The following is a 15,651-nucleotide window of genomic DNA, read 5'->3' as shown; positions in this document are numbered from 1 at the left end:
TTTACAAAATGAAAATACTCAACTATTGTACCAGAAACAACTAGATGATAAATTAGAGCCATGATTCCCAAACTTTTTCAATCCACCGCCCCCTTTGTTCCATAAAGTTATACCCAATGCCCCTAACCCTAATCCATTTCTCTTCTGTGAGAAAGGATTGGAAATATTCTTAGGAAAACTTTTCTATGAATCTCACACTTTGTGCCCTTACCGTACGTTGTTCTCAACATCTGGAAACCACTAAACGCAATGTTTCCTCTTATCAGTTTAACAGAGGAAAGGGAATGGCTTTCAGTGACCCCAATTTTGCCTTTGGTTACCATTCAATACCCTGCCTCCAGAGCCCCTAGATTTACTCATCGTCCACAAAGAGGCGTTATTGCCCACTTTGAGAAACGCTGAATTAGAGGAAACCTACTTTGATACAGTACAAGAACAATACAATCAATCATACAGTGCACAGTATGCATCAAGCAGCTAAAGAAGCATTAGAAGTTAAATCAGAAACATCTAAAACAAAAATGTATTATTGGTACTACGACAACTGGAAAAGCAATCATTAAAAAGCATCAAGCATAACATCCTTCTGTACACCTGATATGTCGATGACATTTTAACTGTATGGAGAAAACGTCCTAATATTCGGGATGTGTTAAAAATGTTTAATAATAACAGCTACGGATTAACGCTAAAGTTGGATCAAGAGAGCGATAATAGCATTAATTTCTTGGACATCAGAATTCAAGTAGCTGATAGCAAATTTGTCACAGCAATTTACCACAAGGATACTTCCATCCCCCTATTCATAACTTCCAATTCAGCGGACCCATGGTCATATAAGACATCTGCATTCCGCACTCTTGTGGCCAGAGCTTACTCCCATTCTACACAGTTGTCTGATACCACCAAGGAACTTGAACATCTCAGACAAGCAGCAAACAACCACGGATATGGCCGCACGTTTATCAACAATCTGGCATCCAAATATCTAAGGCAGTCATCTAACAGGGTTAACAAAGCAGAAGCAAATCAGATGATCTTAGACTACGAACCGACACTACATCGCATATATAGAAGGATTGCAAATAATTTAAACGTACTCCTTGCCTGTAGAAGGAAACCCACCGTTTTCCGCCTTCTCTCAAACGCAAAGGACGACACTGAAGACGCTCTGGCTCCTGGGATTTACCACATCCTCCTATATGATGAGAAATTTGACAGATTACTAGCTTACATAGGATCCACATACAGATCGCTACAAGCAAGACTAAAAGACCACAAATATGACGTGCAAAAAGGTAACATCAATACGGCTTTAGCACGGTATGCCAGCGATCCGGGGATTTCCCCCTGTTGGGACCAAGCCAAGCTAATACACAAGGTTTTCGACAGGCAAAATATAAAAATTTTAGAAGCAGTATAGATCTACAAGGCGAGCATGAGTGGAAACTGCATCAACACGGATGTCATTCCCTTATCATCAGCATGGAAACGATATCTTGACTCATAATATACATCATACACGATACGTCACAGCCGTTTTTTGTTCTTTTAAAATTTAAAAGGCAGCTAAGTTCTATTTATAGAACGGTTTTTCCAGTTTGCATTTCCTGAGGAAGGCCGATAAATTCAGTGGCCCAAAACATTTGACATGTATTTTTTGATGTTTATTTGCTGGAAATTTTGAATTTAGGTGTGATTTGTGAATATTACAGTTCCAGTTTTTGGTGAGAGTGTATTTATTTTGTATTATTGGAATGAAGAAATAGCAGAATTAATGAGAAATAAGAGAAATTTATATTTAAAATGGCTAAATACAAAAAATATAGAAGATAAAATAGAGTATAAGAAACTTCAAGTTGTTATTAGGAGAAAAGTACAGCAAGAAAAGAATAACAATTGGGAGAAAGTTTGTAATACCATACAAACTTATATATGTGGAAGATGAAATACTGAAGCATGGAGAATTTTGAAAAATTTAAGAAATGATAATAAGAAAACCAATACTATTCAGTACATAACACTAAATAAATGGGAGGACTATCTTAATAACCTTTTAACAGAAAACAGAAATGAATATATGATTTATAATACAGAGAATGAAGACGTACTGTACAAGATAATATGAAAGACTAGCTGTTACCAGCGGCTTTGCATGCCAGGATTTTGCAATTTGATAGAAATAGCCTTCTCTCCGTACTTCACTAAGATTCTCAATCATTAGTTGTAGCTAAATTGGTAAAATTACTGATTTTTGTTTTTTCAAACTATCGACTGCTAATGCATCTAAATTCAAGTTTCAAATGTTATGGGATCCCGAGATATGATAAATCTGAGTTTAATTCTTTTTTTAAACATAAACGACGTTATACGTAAATATATAAAAAACATAAATAAAGAAATAAATTTATAAATACTTACAGAAAAATAGAGTTTCAGTTACCCCAGAACCTCTTTGTAAACCATGTTTGCAGTACAGCCTTTCAGGGCTAAGATGTCCAGACTATTCGCAGAGCTTACTCTGGAACATGCGACATAGAACTGTCCATGAGAAAAAACAGTCTTCACTCAAGTCGATGCTGGCCATTTTCAGTGATTGTCCTTGTGATTTATTAATAGTCATGGCAAAACACACCTTAAGAGGGAACTGTGTTCTCTTAAATTCGAATGGATATTCTGATTGTATTAATGGTATTCTTGGGATAAAAACTCTCTCTCCCCGAGCACATCCAGTGATCACTGTAGCTTCTACAATGTTCTTATGCAAAGCATTTACTTGTGGTCTCGTACCATTGCATAATTTTGGTGGATTAAGATTTCTTAATAACATTATAGGTGCTCCGACTTTAAGAATGAGTTTGTGATGGCAGACCAGGAGGATTCAGAGTATTAAGAAATTCTGTCAGATAGTGGACAGCGTCGTCCATTTGGATCACTGAATCAAAAGACCTGTATTCAAGATCTTGAGCTTTGAAGGCCTTTAATAGAATATCATTAATTGCGGCTGCTTTATCGTTTCTCGGAGTTAAGATAGCACACTCGCACAACCATTCTGTGGGCTTCTTTTTGATGTTACTTATATCAGGATATATTTTAGAAGTTCGCTCTGATAAGGAGGTAACTACTGTACCCAAATCTGAAGGGATTGTCATTTTACCTTCCAGTGAAGGGTAATTTCCATCGCCTATTTTTAGTAGCACTTCAGCAAAAAGCCCAGCAGATGTATCACCACTTAAATAGATTCTCATATTGTATTGGAGTGCAAGTTTCCAGATATGTGGCCACATATACGAAGTCTTTAAGCATGCTTTTACTTCATCTGCCCGTGTACCCCTAGGTATGACGGGTAACATTTGCCGAAAATCTCCAGCTAACAGCACAGTGACCCTCCCATCAAGCTATTGTTTTCTCTTATGTCTTTTAATGTTCTACTGAGAGTTTTGAATCTGTTCTTATGGGCTATTGTGCATTCATCCCAAACTATTAGTTTACAGTCCTTCAAAACTTGTGCCATGTTACTCTGTTTTGAAATATTACAGATAAGTGTCTCTACTTGCATCAGGTTCAAGGGCAGTTTAAACGCAGAGTGAGCTGTTCTACCTCCTTCCAGCAACGTTGCAGCAATGCCTGAAGAAGCAACAGCCAATGCTATCTGGCGATCTTTTCGCACTCTAGCCAATAAAAGACTCAGGACAAATGTCTTACCGGTGCCGCCAGGAGCGTCTAAGAAAAATGTTTGACGAGTGCCTTTTTCGATGCTTTCTAAAATTTGGCTATAAACGTGAGACTGTTCATCATTTAACAAATTTTCATTAGTAGTTACAATCTGTGCTAAAATATTTCAGTCATAGCTCATCTCTCGGAGATAGTCTATATTTTGTAACAATTCATTACATCTTGATGGCTGAGGTAAACCATACTGTTGTAAGCATTGGCCTCCTAAAGACAGCACTGTATCTTCAAGACACACCAAGCATTTATTGTATACTTCATTTAAAATTAGATGAACATATCTATGTTATAATTCTAACTCGACTTGATGCCATATATCTTCTGAAAGGGTATCTTTATATTTCTCCCAAAGATTTGAAGCATCTGACAATTGACAAAACATCAACATTACTGCAAAAAGTTCACATAATCTAAATGGAGATTCACAAAGTGCAGCTTCTACCATAGTTGCATCCCAGTGCCTTTTGTCTTCTAGCAAGTCTAGAACCTTACATGCAGACTGGTATGTGGGTTGAATTGTACCATTAACCATTTTCAATTCTTTGAAAGATGTAGGGCCTCTGATTTCATGTAGTAAAAGGAGAAGATAATAACACTCAGTATTATTAGGGTGGATGGTATATACCCTGCCTAAAGTCTGATCTTTTTTTACTCCCGGCCAGCCATCAACATCATTACCACGTTTTCTTCTCTCAAATCTGTTATTTTTCCATACATAGAAAGAGGGAATTTCAACATAAAGAAGTGTTTTTGCAAAATTATCAGTTTTGCATAAGTCAAAAAATGCTGTAAGCATAGTTTTTACTGGATTGTTAACAATATTTGTTAAGTGATTCGCGTCATTTAGGTTAAAATAAACTCGCTGGCCATTTTCCAAATGCACAGCGAGATGAAAAACTGGAGGGAACCTCTCATGGATGGGTAAAGCCAGAATTCTCCATACAGCCTCGGAGCTGCTGATGTATCGCCCACTTTCATAGAGTTCGACTTCATCCTTTTCATTTTTAAGACCAAATGTTGCTTGATCACTCCCTTTATTGACATATTTACATATGTATTTTATAGACTTTACAGAGTTACAGTACTCCATGTTAATATGAGCACCGAAAGTACGTGAAAGCACAGGGTTATATGGCACTACCCAATAGTTATCAAGGGTCACACCATTGATTTCAACAGTGAAACCACCATCTCCTGGGGCTATTCGTCGATACTTTGGGTATCCATCTTCTCCTGTTTGAGTTTCTTGAAGGAGAGGTCGAGGTAACTTCTTAGTGCAGCTACCTTCTTTCATACAGGGTGATCTGTTATTTAAATTACCGAAAGGCCCGTGTATCATATTGCCTTTTATAATTTCATGAAGGAGAGGATCTTTTGCAGGGTCTGGTATCTCTGCACAAATAACACTATCTAATTTATCTGGAGAAATACGTTACTGTAGCCACAACAAAATGTGTATATGAGGCAAACCACGCTTTTGCCATTTGACAGAATATATAAAACAACGCACGTTTCCAAACAAATTCCTCTTTGTTAGCAGTCATTAATGCTTTAACTTTTAAGTGAAATACCCTAGCAATGATATCATGACAATCATGAGGCTTTTGTCCAGATAGTAATGCATTTTTAATATCATTCCATCGAGGATTACACGTAAATGTAATGAATAAATCAGGACGACCGTAATAGCAGACGTATGTCATGGCATCTTGAGTCTTTTCATGCATATATCGTGGTGACCCAGTTAAAGGTGACGGAAGCACTACCATCTGACCAAGCTGAGCGACATCGGTATCTTGTATTCCTATAGCATCTCTGAGATGTATGTAACTATCGACTCGGAGTTGCGCCTGGTTGTTTCTGATAAAATTTAATCGCTCTGTCTCAATTTTTACAAACATATCAACTAAGTATTGACTGAAGAGAGATCGACAATATAATAAATGATTGATTTCCATTTGTCTGATCATGATGTGGTAAGAATAAAAGCTCATTGCAGAAACGGTTTTTCGAACAGGTAACTTTGTTTTCAGGTCAATGTGGGAGATGTCAATGGAGTAACCATCCTCACCTCGACAGAAAAGTATCAGGTATTGCAATGCATCGTATGAACGGTGAACTTCACTAATATGTTGTAATTTGTTGTCATGACTTTGTAATACAATATCTCATTTTTCAAACTGCTGTCCAACTATGACCAGACTACTTCAATTGCCATCAGTGCATTAAAACATCCTCTATGAGCATTGGCTGGTTTCCTATCAGCGTGAATTACAACTTCTAAGTTTTTAAAATTGTGAGGTACTTTTTCAAGAGCAGTTTTTAAATCTTTTAAGTATGGGTTATAGTAGTGCAACATCGCCTGTAATTGTTTTATCAGACTCTTTTTCACATCAGGGAAGATGCTGCATCTTAAATTTGCCTCTCTCTCATCCTCTCCAACAAAATAAATTTGTAAGAATTGAGGGGTTTTTTGAGGTAAAGGTTGCAGACTACCAATTAAGTGATATACCTGACCCTGCACTTTGAAAGTAGGCATAAATCCGTCTTCTATAACTTGTTTCACTCCAAAAGACGTCATTTGGAAGCAAGCATATTTCCTAATGCGGTCCATAAAATGAATGTGCTCAGGATTCGGGCCCATGAGTAAACTATTGAGCGGCTTAGATAGAGGCAAAAAAGCTGGAAGCTGCACTTTACCGGCACTACAGCACATACCAGGTGCTTCTTTTTTAAACTTGAGGGCGTTACAGTGTAAGCATTTATGACTCATAGTGCCCAGGGATAATAATTTATCGGTTTCATAAGCTATCTTTGGGTCATATTTCATCCCGGAAAAAGTTTTAATCTTCCATGGAAGCAATCGCCTTTCCATTCGTTTTCCTCGATTTTTATGCTCATATCTACAAACGACTGCTCTGTGAATCTCTGGATAATTTTTTTGGTAATGAGCTGCTGATACTCTATGAACCTCTGGATGATTTTGCTGGTAATGGGCTGCTGCTACTCTATGAACCTTGGGATTATTTTTTTTGTATTTAGCTGCTGCTGTTCTGTTAACTTCTGGATTTTTTTGTTGGTATTTAGTAGCAGCTTGTAAGAGCTTTTTTTTTCTAATTGTGTTCGTAAATCTAGCACAACGTTTTTTAGTACATTTCTCAAAGCTGGGTATTCTATCAGAGTTAACCAAATTAAAAATGGATGTTGACAATTCATCTTCATAAGGCAAATAAACATCAAAATGTCCATGAGACAGGTCTTGCACAGAACTAAAACGCAGTTGCTTCACGGGGTTTCCTTCTACACCACTCATACAGCTCGCCATTGTAGTAAACTTCTTTACCACCACACCGGAGAATAATAGAATTCTCTTTCTAACCTGTTATCGGTGCAACAAACTACGTCGTAACAAACCAAAAACGAACCAAAACTAACGTTTTCAAACCCTTATACAGGTTCTCCTTCAGGCTTTTTCGAATCTCTGATGGAAAATGCAGCTCATAACGTTATCAACGGCGTGGCTAGCGTTTATGAATGGTAATTTATGATATCCGTTTTGGAGTCGACTGCGCATGACATACAACGACGGAAACGGGAAACGTGTATTCGAACATACGTATTTCGAATTTAAAGTTTTTTATGAGCTGCATTTTCCATCAGAGATTCGAAAAAGAAGGAAGAAGAACCGGTATAAGGGTTCGAAAACGTTAGTTTTGGTTCGTTACGACGTAGCAGACGCACCGGTAACAGGTTAGAAAGAGAATTACATTGTAGTAAACTTCGAAAGTTAATGGAAATATTTGTCCCTCTGCTACTAACTCGCATAAACCTCCATAAGTATGAAATCGCGACATATTGTCGAAGTATTCAACAGAACTGCTATAATTATTTCCATCACTATCATGTGACATTATTGAAAAATCATCCCAGTGACTCATCACGTAACCCACTATTTCTGCATGTAATTCTCTGGTCATCACTTGAGTGTCATACAAAACAAAGGATATTGCTCTAAAGAGGCAAGCTCCATCGCTTATAATTGGAACAATGGTGTGGGGCGTCATAACACCATTTATATTTATTATTTCAACAACCATAGTTATTATGTAATTTATATCAATAACAATCTAAATGTATAAAATTATTGCATTAAACATACCCCTTATTACTGAGAATCTTCTAATTCAATTGAATGTTTTCAATCTGACCAATTTTCTAGAATGTTTGCAATCGTTCTATAATCGAACAAATATGTAGTAACAAATTCGAATTTAAAACGGTTTGAACATTTGGTTAAAAAATCGTAATACGTAAATATTGTACATTTGGAAATTGAGTTATTACCACCAGAAACAAAAAAAATCGCATCTAAAATAGTACAGTAGAAGCCATTCGTCCAGTTAAGACTTAAATGCTCTCCCTCTCCCCCTGCTGGGGAATTTCGAAAAATCCCTTCTAAGTTTGCATTGTCATGGCATATCCTACTAAAATGCAGTTAAAAACAAAAAATCACATCTAAAATAGTACAGTAGAAGTTGTTTTTCCGGTTAAGCCTTAATCCTCTCCCTCTCCCCCCGCGGGGGAATTTCGAAAAATTCCTTCTTAGTGTGCATTTCCATGACATACCCTAACTGTCTACCAAATTTCACCTCTTTAGGTTAAGCAGTTTGCTCTGGGTGATGATGAGTCAGTGAGTGAGTGAGTCATTCAGTCAGTCAGGACAAACAATTTTATATATTTAGATGACTATATTCNAGGATTTCATGTAGTAAAAGGAGAAGATAATAACACTCAGTATTATTAGGGTGGATGGTATATACCCTGCCTAAAGTCTGATCTTTTTTTACTCCCGGCCAGCCATCAACATCATTACCACGTTTTCTTCTCTCAAATCTGTTATTTTTCCATACATAGAAAGAGGGAATTTCAACATAAAGAAGTGTTTTTGCAAAATTATCAGTTTTGCATAAGTCAAAAAATGCTGTAAGCATAGTTTTTACTGGATTGTTAACAATATTTGTTAAGTGATTCGCGTCATTTAGGTTAAAATAAACTCGCTGGCCATTTTCCAAATGCACAGCGAGATGAAAAACTGGAGGGAACCTCTCATGGATGGGTAAAGCCAGAATTCTCCATACAGCCTCGGAGCTGCTGATGTATCGCCCACTTTCATAGAGTTCGACTTCATCCTTTTCATTTTTAAGACCAAATGTTGCTTGATCACTCCCTTTATTGACATATTTACATATGTATTTTATAGACTTTACAGAGTTACAGTACTCCATGTTAATATGAGCACCGAAAGTACGTGAAAGCACAGGGTTATATGGCACTACCCAATAGTTATCAAGGGTCACACTATTGATTTCAACAGTGAAACCACCATCTCCTGGGGCTATTCGTCGATACTTTGGGTATCCGTCTTCTCCTGTTTGAGTTTCTTGAAGGAGAGGTCGAGGTAACTTCTTAGTGCAGCTACCTTCTTTCATACAGGGTGATCTGTTATTTAAATTACCGAAAGGCCCGTGTATCATATTGCCTTTTATAATTTCATGAAGGAGAGGATCTTTTGCAGGGTCTGGTATCTCTGCACAAATAACACTATCTAATTTATCTGGAGAAATACGTTACTGTAGCCACAACAAAATGTGTATATGAGGCAAACCACGCTTTTGCCATTTGACAGAATATATAAAACAACGCACGTTTCCAAACAAATTCCTCTTTGTTAGCAGTCATTAATGCTTTAACTTTTAAGTGAAATACCCTAGCAATGATATCATGACAATCATGAGGCTTTTGTCCAGATAGTAATGCATTTTTAATATCATTCCATCGAGGATTACACGTAAATGTAATGAATAAATCAGGACGACCGTAATAGCAGACGTATGTCATGGCATCTTGAGTCTTTTCATGCATATATCGTGGTGACCCAGTTAAAGGTGACGGAAGCACTACCATCTGACCAAGCTGAGCGACATCGGTATCTTGTATTCCTATAGCATCTCTGAGATGTATGTAACTATCGACTCGGAGTTGCGCCTGGTTGTTTCTGATAAAATTTAATCGCTCTGTCTCAATTTTTACAAACATATCAACTAAGTATTGACTGAAGAGAGATCGACAATATAATAAATGATTGATTTCCATTTGTCTGATCATGATGTGGTAAGAATAAAAGCTCATTGCAGAAACGGTTTTTCGAACAGGTAACTTTGTTTTCAGGTCAATGTGGGAGATGTCAATGGAGTAACCATCCTCACCTCGACAGAAAAGTATCAGGTATTGCAATGCATCGTATGAACGGTGAACTTCACTAATATGTTGTAATTTGTTGTCATGACTTTGTAATACAATATCTCATTTTTCAAACTGCTGTCCAACTATGACCAGACTACTTCAATTGCCATCAGTGCATTAAAACATCCTCTATGAGCATTGGCTGGTTTCCTATCAGCGTGAATTACAACTTCTAAGTTTTTAAAATTGTGAGGTACTTTTTCAAGAGCAGTTTTTAAATCTTTTAAGTATGGGTTATAGTAGTGCAACATCGCCTGTAATTGTTTTATCAGACTCTTTTTCACATCAGGGAAGATGCTGCATCTTAAATTTGCCTCTCTCTCATCCTCTCCAACAAAATAAATTTGTAAGAATTGAGGGGTTTTTTGAGGTAAAGGTTGCAGACTACCAATTAAGTGATATACCTGACCCTGCACTTTGAAAGTAGGCATAAATCCGTCTTCTATAACTTGTTTCACTCCAAAAGACGTCATTTGGAAGCAAGCATATTTCCTAATGCGGTCCATAAAATGAATGTGCTCAGGATTCGGGCCCATGAGTAAACTATTGAGCGGCTTAGATAGAGGCAAAAAAGCTGGAAGCTGCACTTTACCGGCACTACAGCACATACCAGGTGCTTCTTTTTTAAACTTGAGGGCGTTACAGTGTAAGCATTTATGACTCATAGTGCCCAGGGATAATAATTTATCGGTTTCATAAGCCATCTTTGGGTCATATTTCATCCCGGAAAAAGTTTTAATCTTCCATGGAAGCAATCGCCTTTCCATTCGTTTTCCTCGATTTTTATGCTCATATCTACAAACGACTGCTCTGTGAATCTCTGGATAATTTTTTTGGTAATGAGCTGCTGATACTCTATGAACCTCTGGATGATTTTGCTGGTAATGGGCTGCTGCTACTCTATGAACCTTGGGATTATTTTTTTTGTATTTAGCTGCTGCTGTTCTGTTAACTTCTGGATTTTTTTGTTGGTATTTAGTAGCAGCTTGTAAGAGCTTTTTTTTTCTAATTGTGTTCGTAAATCTAGCACAACGTTTTTTAGTACATTTCTCAAAGCTGGGTATTCTATCAGAGTTAACCAAATTAAAAATGGATGTTGACAATTCATCTTCATAAGGCAAATAAACATCAAAATGTCCATGAGACAGGTCTTGCACAGAACTAAAACGCAGTTGCTTCACGGGGTTTCCTTCTACACCACTCATACAGCTCGCCATTGTAGTAAACTTCTTTACCACCACACCGGAGAATAATAGAATTCTCTTTCTAACCTGTTATCGGTGCAACAAACTACGTCGTAACAAACCAAAAACGAACCAAAACTAACGTTTTCAAACCCTTATACAGGTTCTCCTTCAGGCTTTTTCGAATCTCTGATGGAAAATGCAGCTCATAACGTTATCAACGGCGTGGCTAGCGTTTATGAATGGTAATTTATGATATCCGTTTTGGAGTCGACTGCGCATGACATACAACGACGGAAACGGGAAACGTGTATTCGAACATACGTATTTCGAATTTAAAGTTTTTTATGAGCTGCATTTTCCATCAGAGATTCGAAAAAGAAGGAAGAAGAACCGGTATAAGGGTTCGAAAACGTTAGTTTTGGTTCGTTACGACGTAGCAGACGCACCGGTAACAGGTTAGAAAGAGAATTACATTGTAGTAAACTTCGAAAGTTAATGGAAATATTTGTCCCTCTGCTACTAACTCGCATAAACCTCCATAAGTATGAAATCGCGACATATTGTCGAAGTATTCAACAGAACTGCTATAATTATTTCCATCACTATCATGTGACATTATTGAAAAATCATCCCAGTGACTCATCACGTAACCCACTATTTCTGCATGTAATTCTCTGGTCATCACTTGAGTGTCATACAAAACAAAGGATATTGCTCTAAAGAGGCAAGCTCCATCGCTTATAATTGGAACAATGGTGTGGGGCGTCATAACACCATTTATATTTATTATTTCAACAACCATAGTTATTATGTAATTTATATCAATAACAATCTAAATGTATAAAATTATTGCATTAAACATACCCCTTATTACTGAGAATCTTCTAATTCAATTGAATGTTTTCAATCTGACCAATTTTCTAGAACGTTTGCAATCGTTCTATAATCGAACAAATATGTAGTAACAAATTCGAATTTAAAACGGTTTGAACATTTGGTTAAAAAATCGTAATACGTAAATATTGTACATTTGGAAATTGAGTTATTACCACCAGAAACAAAAAAATCGCATCTAAAATAGTACAGTAGAAGCCATTCGTCCAGTTAAGACTTAAATGCTCTCCCTCTCCCCCTGCTGGGGAATTTCGAAAAATCCCTTCTAAGTTTGCATTGTCATGGCATATCCTACTAAAATGCAGTTAAAAACAAAAAATCACATCTAAAATAGTACAGTAGAAGTTGTTTTTCCGGTTAAGCCTTAATCCTCTCCCTCTCCCCCCGCGGGGGAATTTCGAAAAATTCCTTCTTAGTGTGCATTTCCATGACATACCCTAACTGTCTACCAAATTTCACCTCTTTAGGTTAAGCAGTTTGCTCTGGGTGATGATGAGTCAGTGAGTGAGTGAGTCATTCAGTCAGTCAGGACAAACAATTTTATATATTTAGATGACTATATTCAAATAGATATGAAACTTTTTGAAAGTATAAGTAAATCTTTAAAAAATAATAAAGCTAGTGGCTTTGGTGAAATACCAGCAGAGCTAATTAAGTGTGGATCTGATAGGTTACTTAGAATTTGCAAAAACTTAATGGAACAAAGTATAAATGAAGAAGATATCTCACAAGACTGGAAAGTTGAATATCTATCACCAATATACAAAAAAGGCAAAAATGATGAGTGTAAGAATTACAGAGGTATTACTGTTACATGTACAGTACATTCAGCAGGATATATGGAAAATTATTAAAATATCATTTAGAAGAGGAATACAAAGATATAGAAAATGAGGAACAAGCAAGTTTTAGGAGTGGAAGATCCATACTTGATCATATTTTGTGTTAGATACATAATCAAGAAAAAAGTTGCTAGAAATCAAACTCTACATTTTTTTAATTATTGAGTTAGAAAAGGCGTACAATAGTACATCAATTAAAAAATTATGGCAAGTATTGGACAACACAACAATAAATAGGAAAATAATAAATATTAAAAAATTATATCATAACTCCATTGTTAAAATAGCAGTGTTTTTAATGCCGAGACAATCGGTATCCAGAGGGCGATCAACCTAAGTGCCCCATTAGGTCAATCCACAGCCATCTTCATGGATAACCGTGAAGTGCTGCTGGCCATAGCCAATGTGTCCCTCACCTCATTGGCAATTATCCTAGACCTAGCATCAGCAATCAGCACCTTCCCAGCCCCAGTAGAACTCATATGGACCCCAGGTCACTCAGGCATATCCATTAACGAGGAGGCCGATAAGGCAGCAAGCCAAGAACAAATAACAGGCACATGGAGACGTTCCCTGAGGCCTAGGGAGTCTCATCATCTCTATTGTGACAAAATAATTCGCACATTCACCTCATGGAAAATTTGAGCAATGACCAATATGACTCTACATCCCAGTGTTCTGCAGAGGATGCCCTTGTTAAATTCTGACACTCTACAGCAAGGAAAGAAGAGAGTGATGTCCGTCAATATTTCTAGCTACCAAAAGCTCTCAATTTTAAAACTTATCAGAGCTATCAAAGTAACACAAAACATATTCTACTTGCTCAATGATTTCTTAAAAGACAGAATAGCTGAGCTTAAATTGGGCTTTGTTAAAAAAGCCTGCTTCCTAAATAAAGGTTGTCCTCAAGGCTCAAAATCAAGTGTAGGTATTACATAGTCCCGACTTATGTTTGTTTCTCTAGCTACTACCCTTCCGTATGCTGACACTTCCCGTTATTTTGCAATGATGCTATGCCTTAAGAATAGTCTTTTGGCCAGTGTCAGACTGAAGATGCACAACAAACTTCTGACTTCAGCATTCTGAGTGAATTCCTTTGAGGGAAGTCTTGGTAGAAACCAAAACTTCCCTCAAAGGATCAAATAAGTAATAACAGCAACAGATCTGGACTGTAGGTTAGGTGATCTAGAATTTCCCAACCAAGTTTATGAATCGCTTCCACCATGCTCAGAGCCATGTTCTGAATAGAATATTCAGAACATGGCTCTGAGGAAGAATATTCTGCAGGCATGGCTTTGCTGCCAAACTACAGAAGAAGTCAGTGCATTAAGAGTTAGTACCTAAAGAAAGAAACACAAATTGGATCATGTAACTCGTAGTTCCATTGTCATTACCGAAACTCCAGACAGAAATCAAACCTTCCTCGTATTAACAAAATCTAAATGAATAATAACTCTTTAAAAGAATACACATTTCAAAATTATATATTTAAATATAACAAATAGTTTATTGGGGTGGCCACCACTGCCATTCTTGCATTGCCAACATAATTACGTAACAAAGAATATATGACACAGAAATTAAAACAATATCCAAAAAGAAAATTTATTTCAAAAGAAAACATCCAATGAATGTTTGAAAGATTATTTATAACTTTTTAGTAATGTATAAGAGCAGCCTTTATTTTTTAAAAATTAGCAATTAATATCTTGTAAAATAAACTGGACTTTTTTGATAAAATGAAAATAACATCAGTCTTTTCTTAGAAACAAGTAAATTAACAAGGATATTAATTAATAAAATTATTATTATTCAAGTTTATATATATAAATTCAAATAAACTTTCCTATAACTTCAAGCACTGCTAAGTTTTCCATTTACTTGAAGTATATTTGGCAACACTGGCTACTATACAACTCAACAACCAAAACAACAGTTTGCTTCCCTGTAAACATTCACATGTGATCTTTTTTCAAGGTTATAAGCAAAAATACACCATCCTTACAGAAGCTGCTATGAAATAACTCAAAAATTCAACCTGAAATGGCTTCCTTCGATGTTTAATCACCGAACAAATATCGTCTTACCTTCAACATCGAATTTAAAGATAGAAAGAAAGTATAAACGGTTCTCTCTCTCATAAACAGATTAAAACATTTACATCAAAAATAACTGAAATGAATGATATATACCTGATAAAAAGCTCCCCATGAATTTTTACCATCAATTTTCTCAAACTCCTCTTCCATACTTATTTACAGTATCACAAGCAATTTACTTCATCTTCATAATTTAATATTAATTAATTATTTAACTATGTAAATGCCATTTTAAAAAGAATTAGACCGAATCCAAAATTGGAAGCATCGTCGTCTGGAAAAGAAACAAAATGGCGTATGCGCATGCGTAAATCGAAATCATTATGATTATTTTTTTTCTGTAATTTATTTCTTAGAAGGAAATGTAAAGATGTTTTGATAAATAATTTAAAAATTCAGTATCATTCTTATTTTTCTTGGAATTCTACGTTCAAATAAATTAATCTAGCATTCAGAGAAAAATGAATGAAATATTACTCCCGTTCGAGGTTATCAAATAAAATTTTTTAAAAACAAAGTATGACGACGTAAAATTAATAAATTCATCGTTTTAAAAAAGAAAAAGAAAATAAATTAATAATTGTAAACAGTAAT

The 15,651-nt window shown here is 36.1% G+C and overlaps 4 protein-coding genes across 4 annotated transcripts in view; all 4 read right to left on the bottom strand.

Moving 5' to 3' along the window:
* LOC111624646 (tyrosine-protein phosphatase non-receptor type 2-like) overlaps nucleotides 1-15,368 on the bottom strand; it is a 59,021-nt gene extending 43,653 nt beyond the window's left edge. Inside the window, exon 1 of the mRNA XM_023367552.1 lies at nucleotides 15,151-15,368. Within this exon, the coding sequence (XP_023223320.1) occupies nucleotides 15,151-15,207 (57 nt within the window). The 5' untranslated portion in view covers nucleotides 15,208-15,368. The remainder of the gene's footprint in view (nucleotides 1-15,150) is intronic.
* On the bottom strand, nucleotides 3,694-9,418 carry LOC111624650. Its single transcript, XM_023367555.1, has 2 exons — nucleotides 8,498-9,418; nucleotides 3,694-4,302 (listed from the first exon to the last, which is right to left on the bottom strand). Exons 1-2 carry the CDS (start codon nucleotides 9,264-9,266, stop codon nucleotides 4,019-4,021), a joined length of 1,053 nt encoding a protein of 350 aa, XP_023223323.1. The 5' UTR covers nucleotides 9,267-9,418; the 3' UTR covers nucleotides 3,694-4,018.
* Nucleotides 5,888-7,362, bottom strand: LOC111624648. Its single transcript, XM_023367554.1, has one exon. It carries the CDS (start codon nucleotides 7,055-7,057, stop codon nucleotides 5,924-5,926), a length of 1,134 nt encoding a protein of 377 aa, XP_023223322.1. The 5' UTR covers nucleotides 7,058-7,362; the 3' UTR covers nucleotides 5,888-5,923.
* LOC111624647 lies at nucleotides 9,766-12,528 on the bottom strand. Its single transcript, XM_023367553.1, has one exon. It carries the CDS (start codon nucleotides 11,250-11,252, stop codon nucleotides 10,119-10,121), a length of 1,134 nt encoding a protein of 377 aa, XP_023223321.1. The 5' UTR covers nucleotides 11,253-12,528; the 3' UTR covers nucleotides 9,766-10,118.
* Nucleotides 15,369-15,651: the final 283 nt, after the last annotated feature.

The sequence above is a fragment of the Centruroides sculpturatus genome, unplaced genomic scaffold, assembly GCF_000671375.1.
Source record: "Centruroides sculpturatus isolate CEXI.00-Female unplaced genomic scaffold, Cexi_2.0 scaffold263, whole genome shotgun sequence".
In the NCBI taxonomy this organism is placed as follows: Eukaryota; Metazoa; Arthropoda; class Arachnida; order Scorpiones; family Buthidae; genus Centruroides; species Centruroides sculpturatus.
This window is presented reverse-complemented; position numbering and strand designations above follow the sequence as displayed.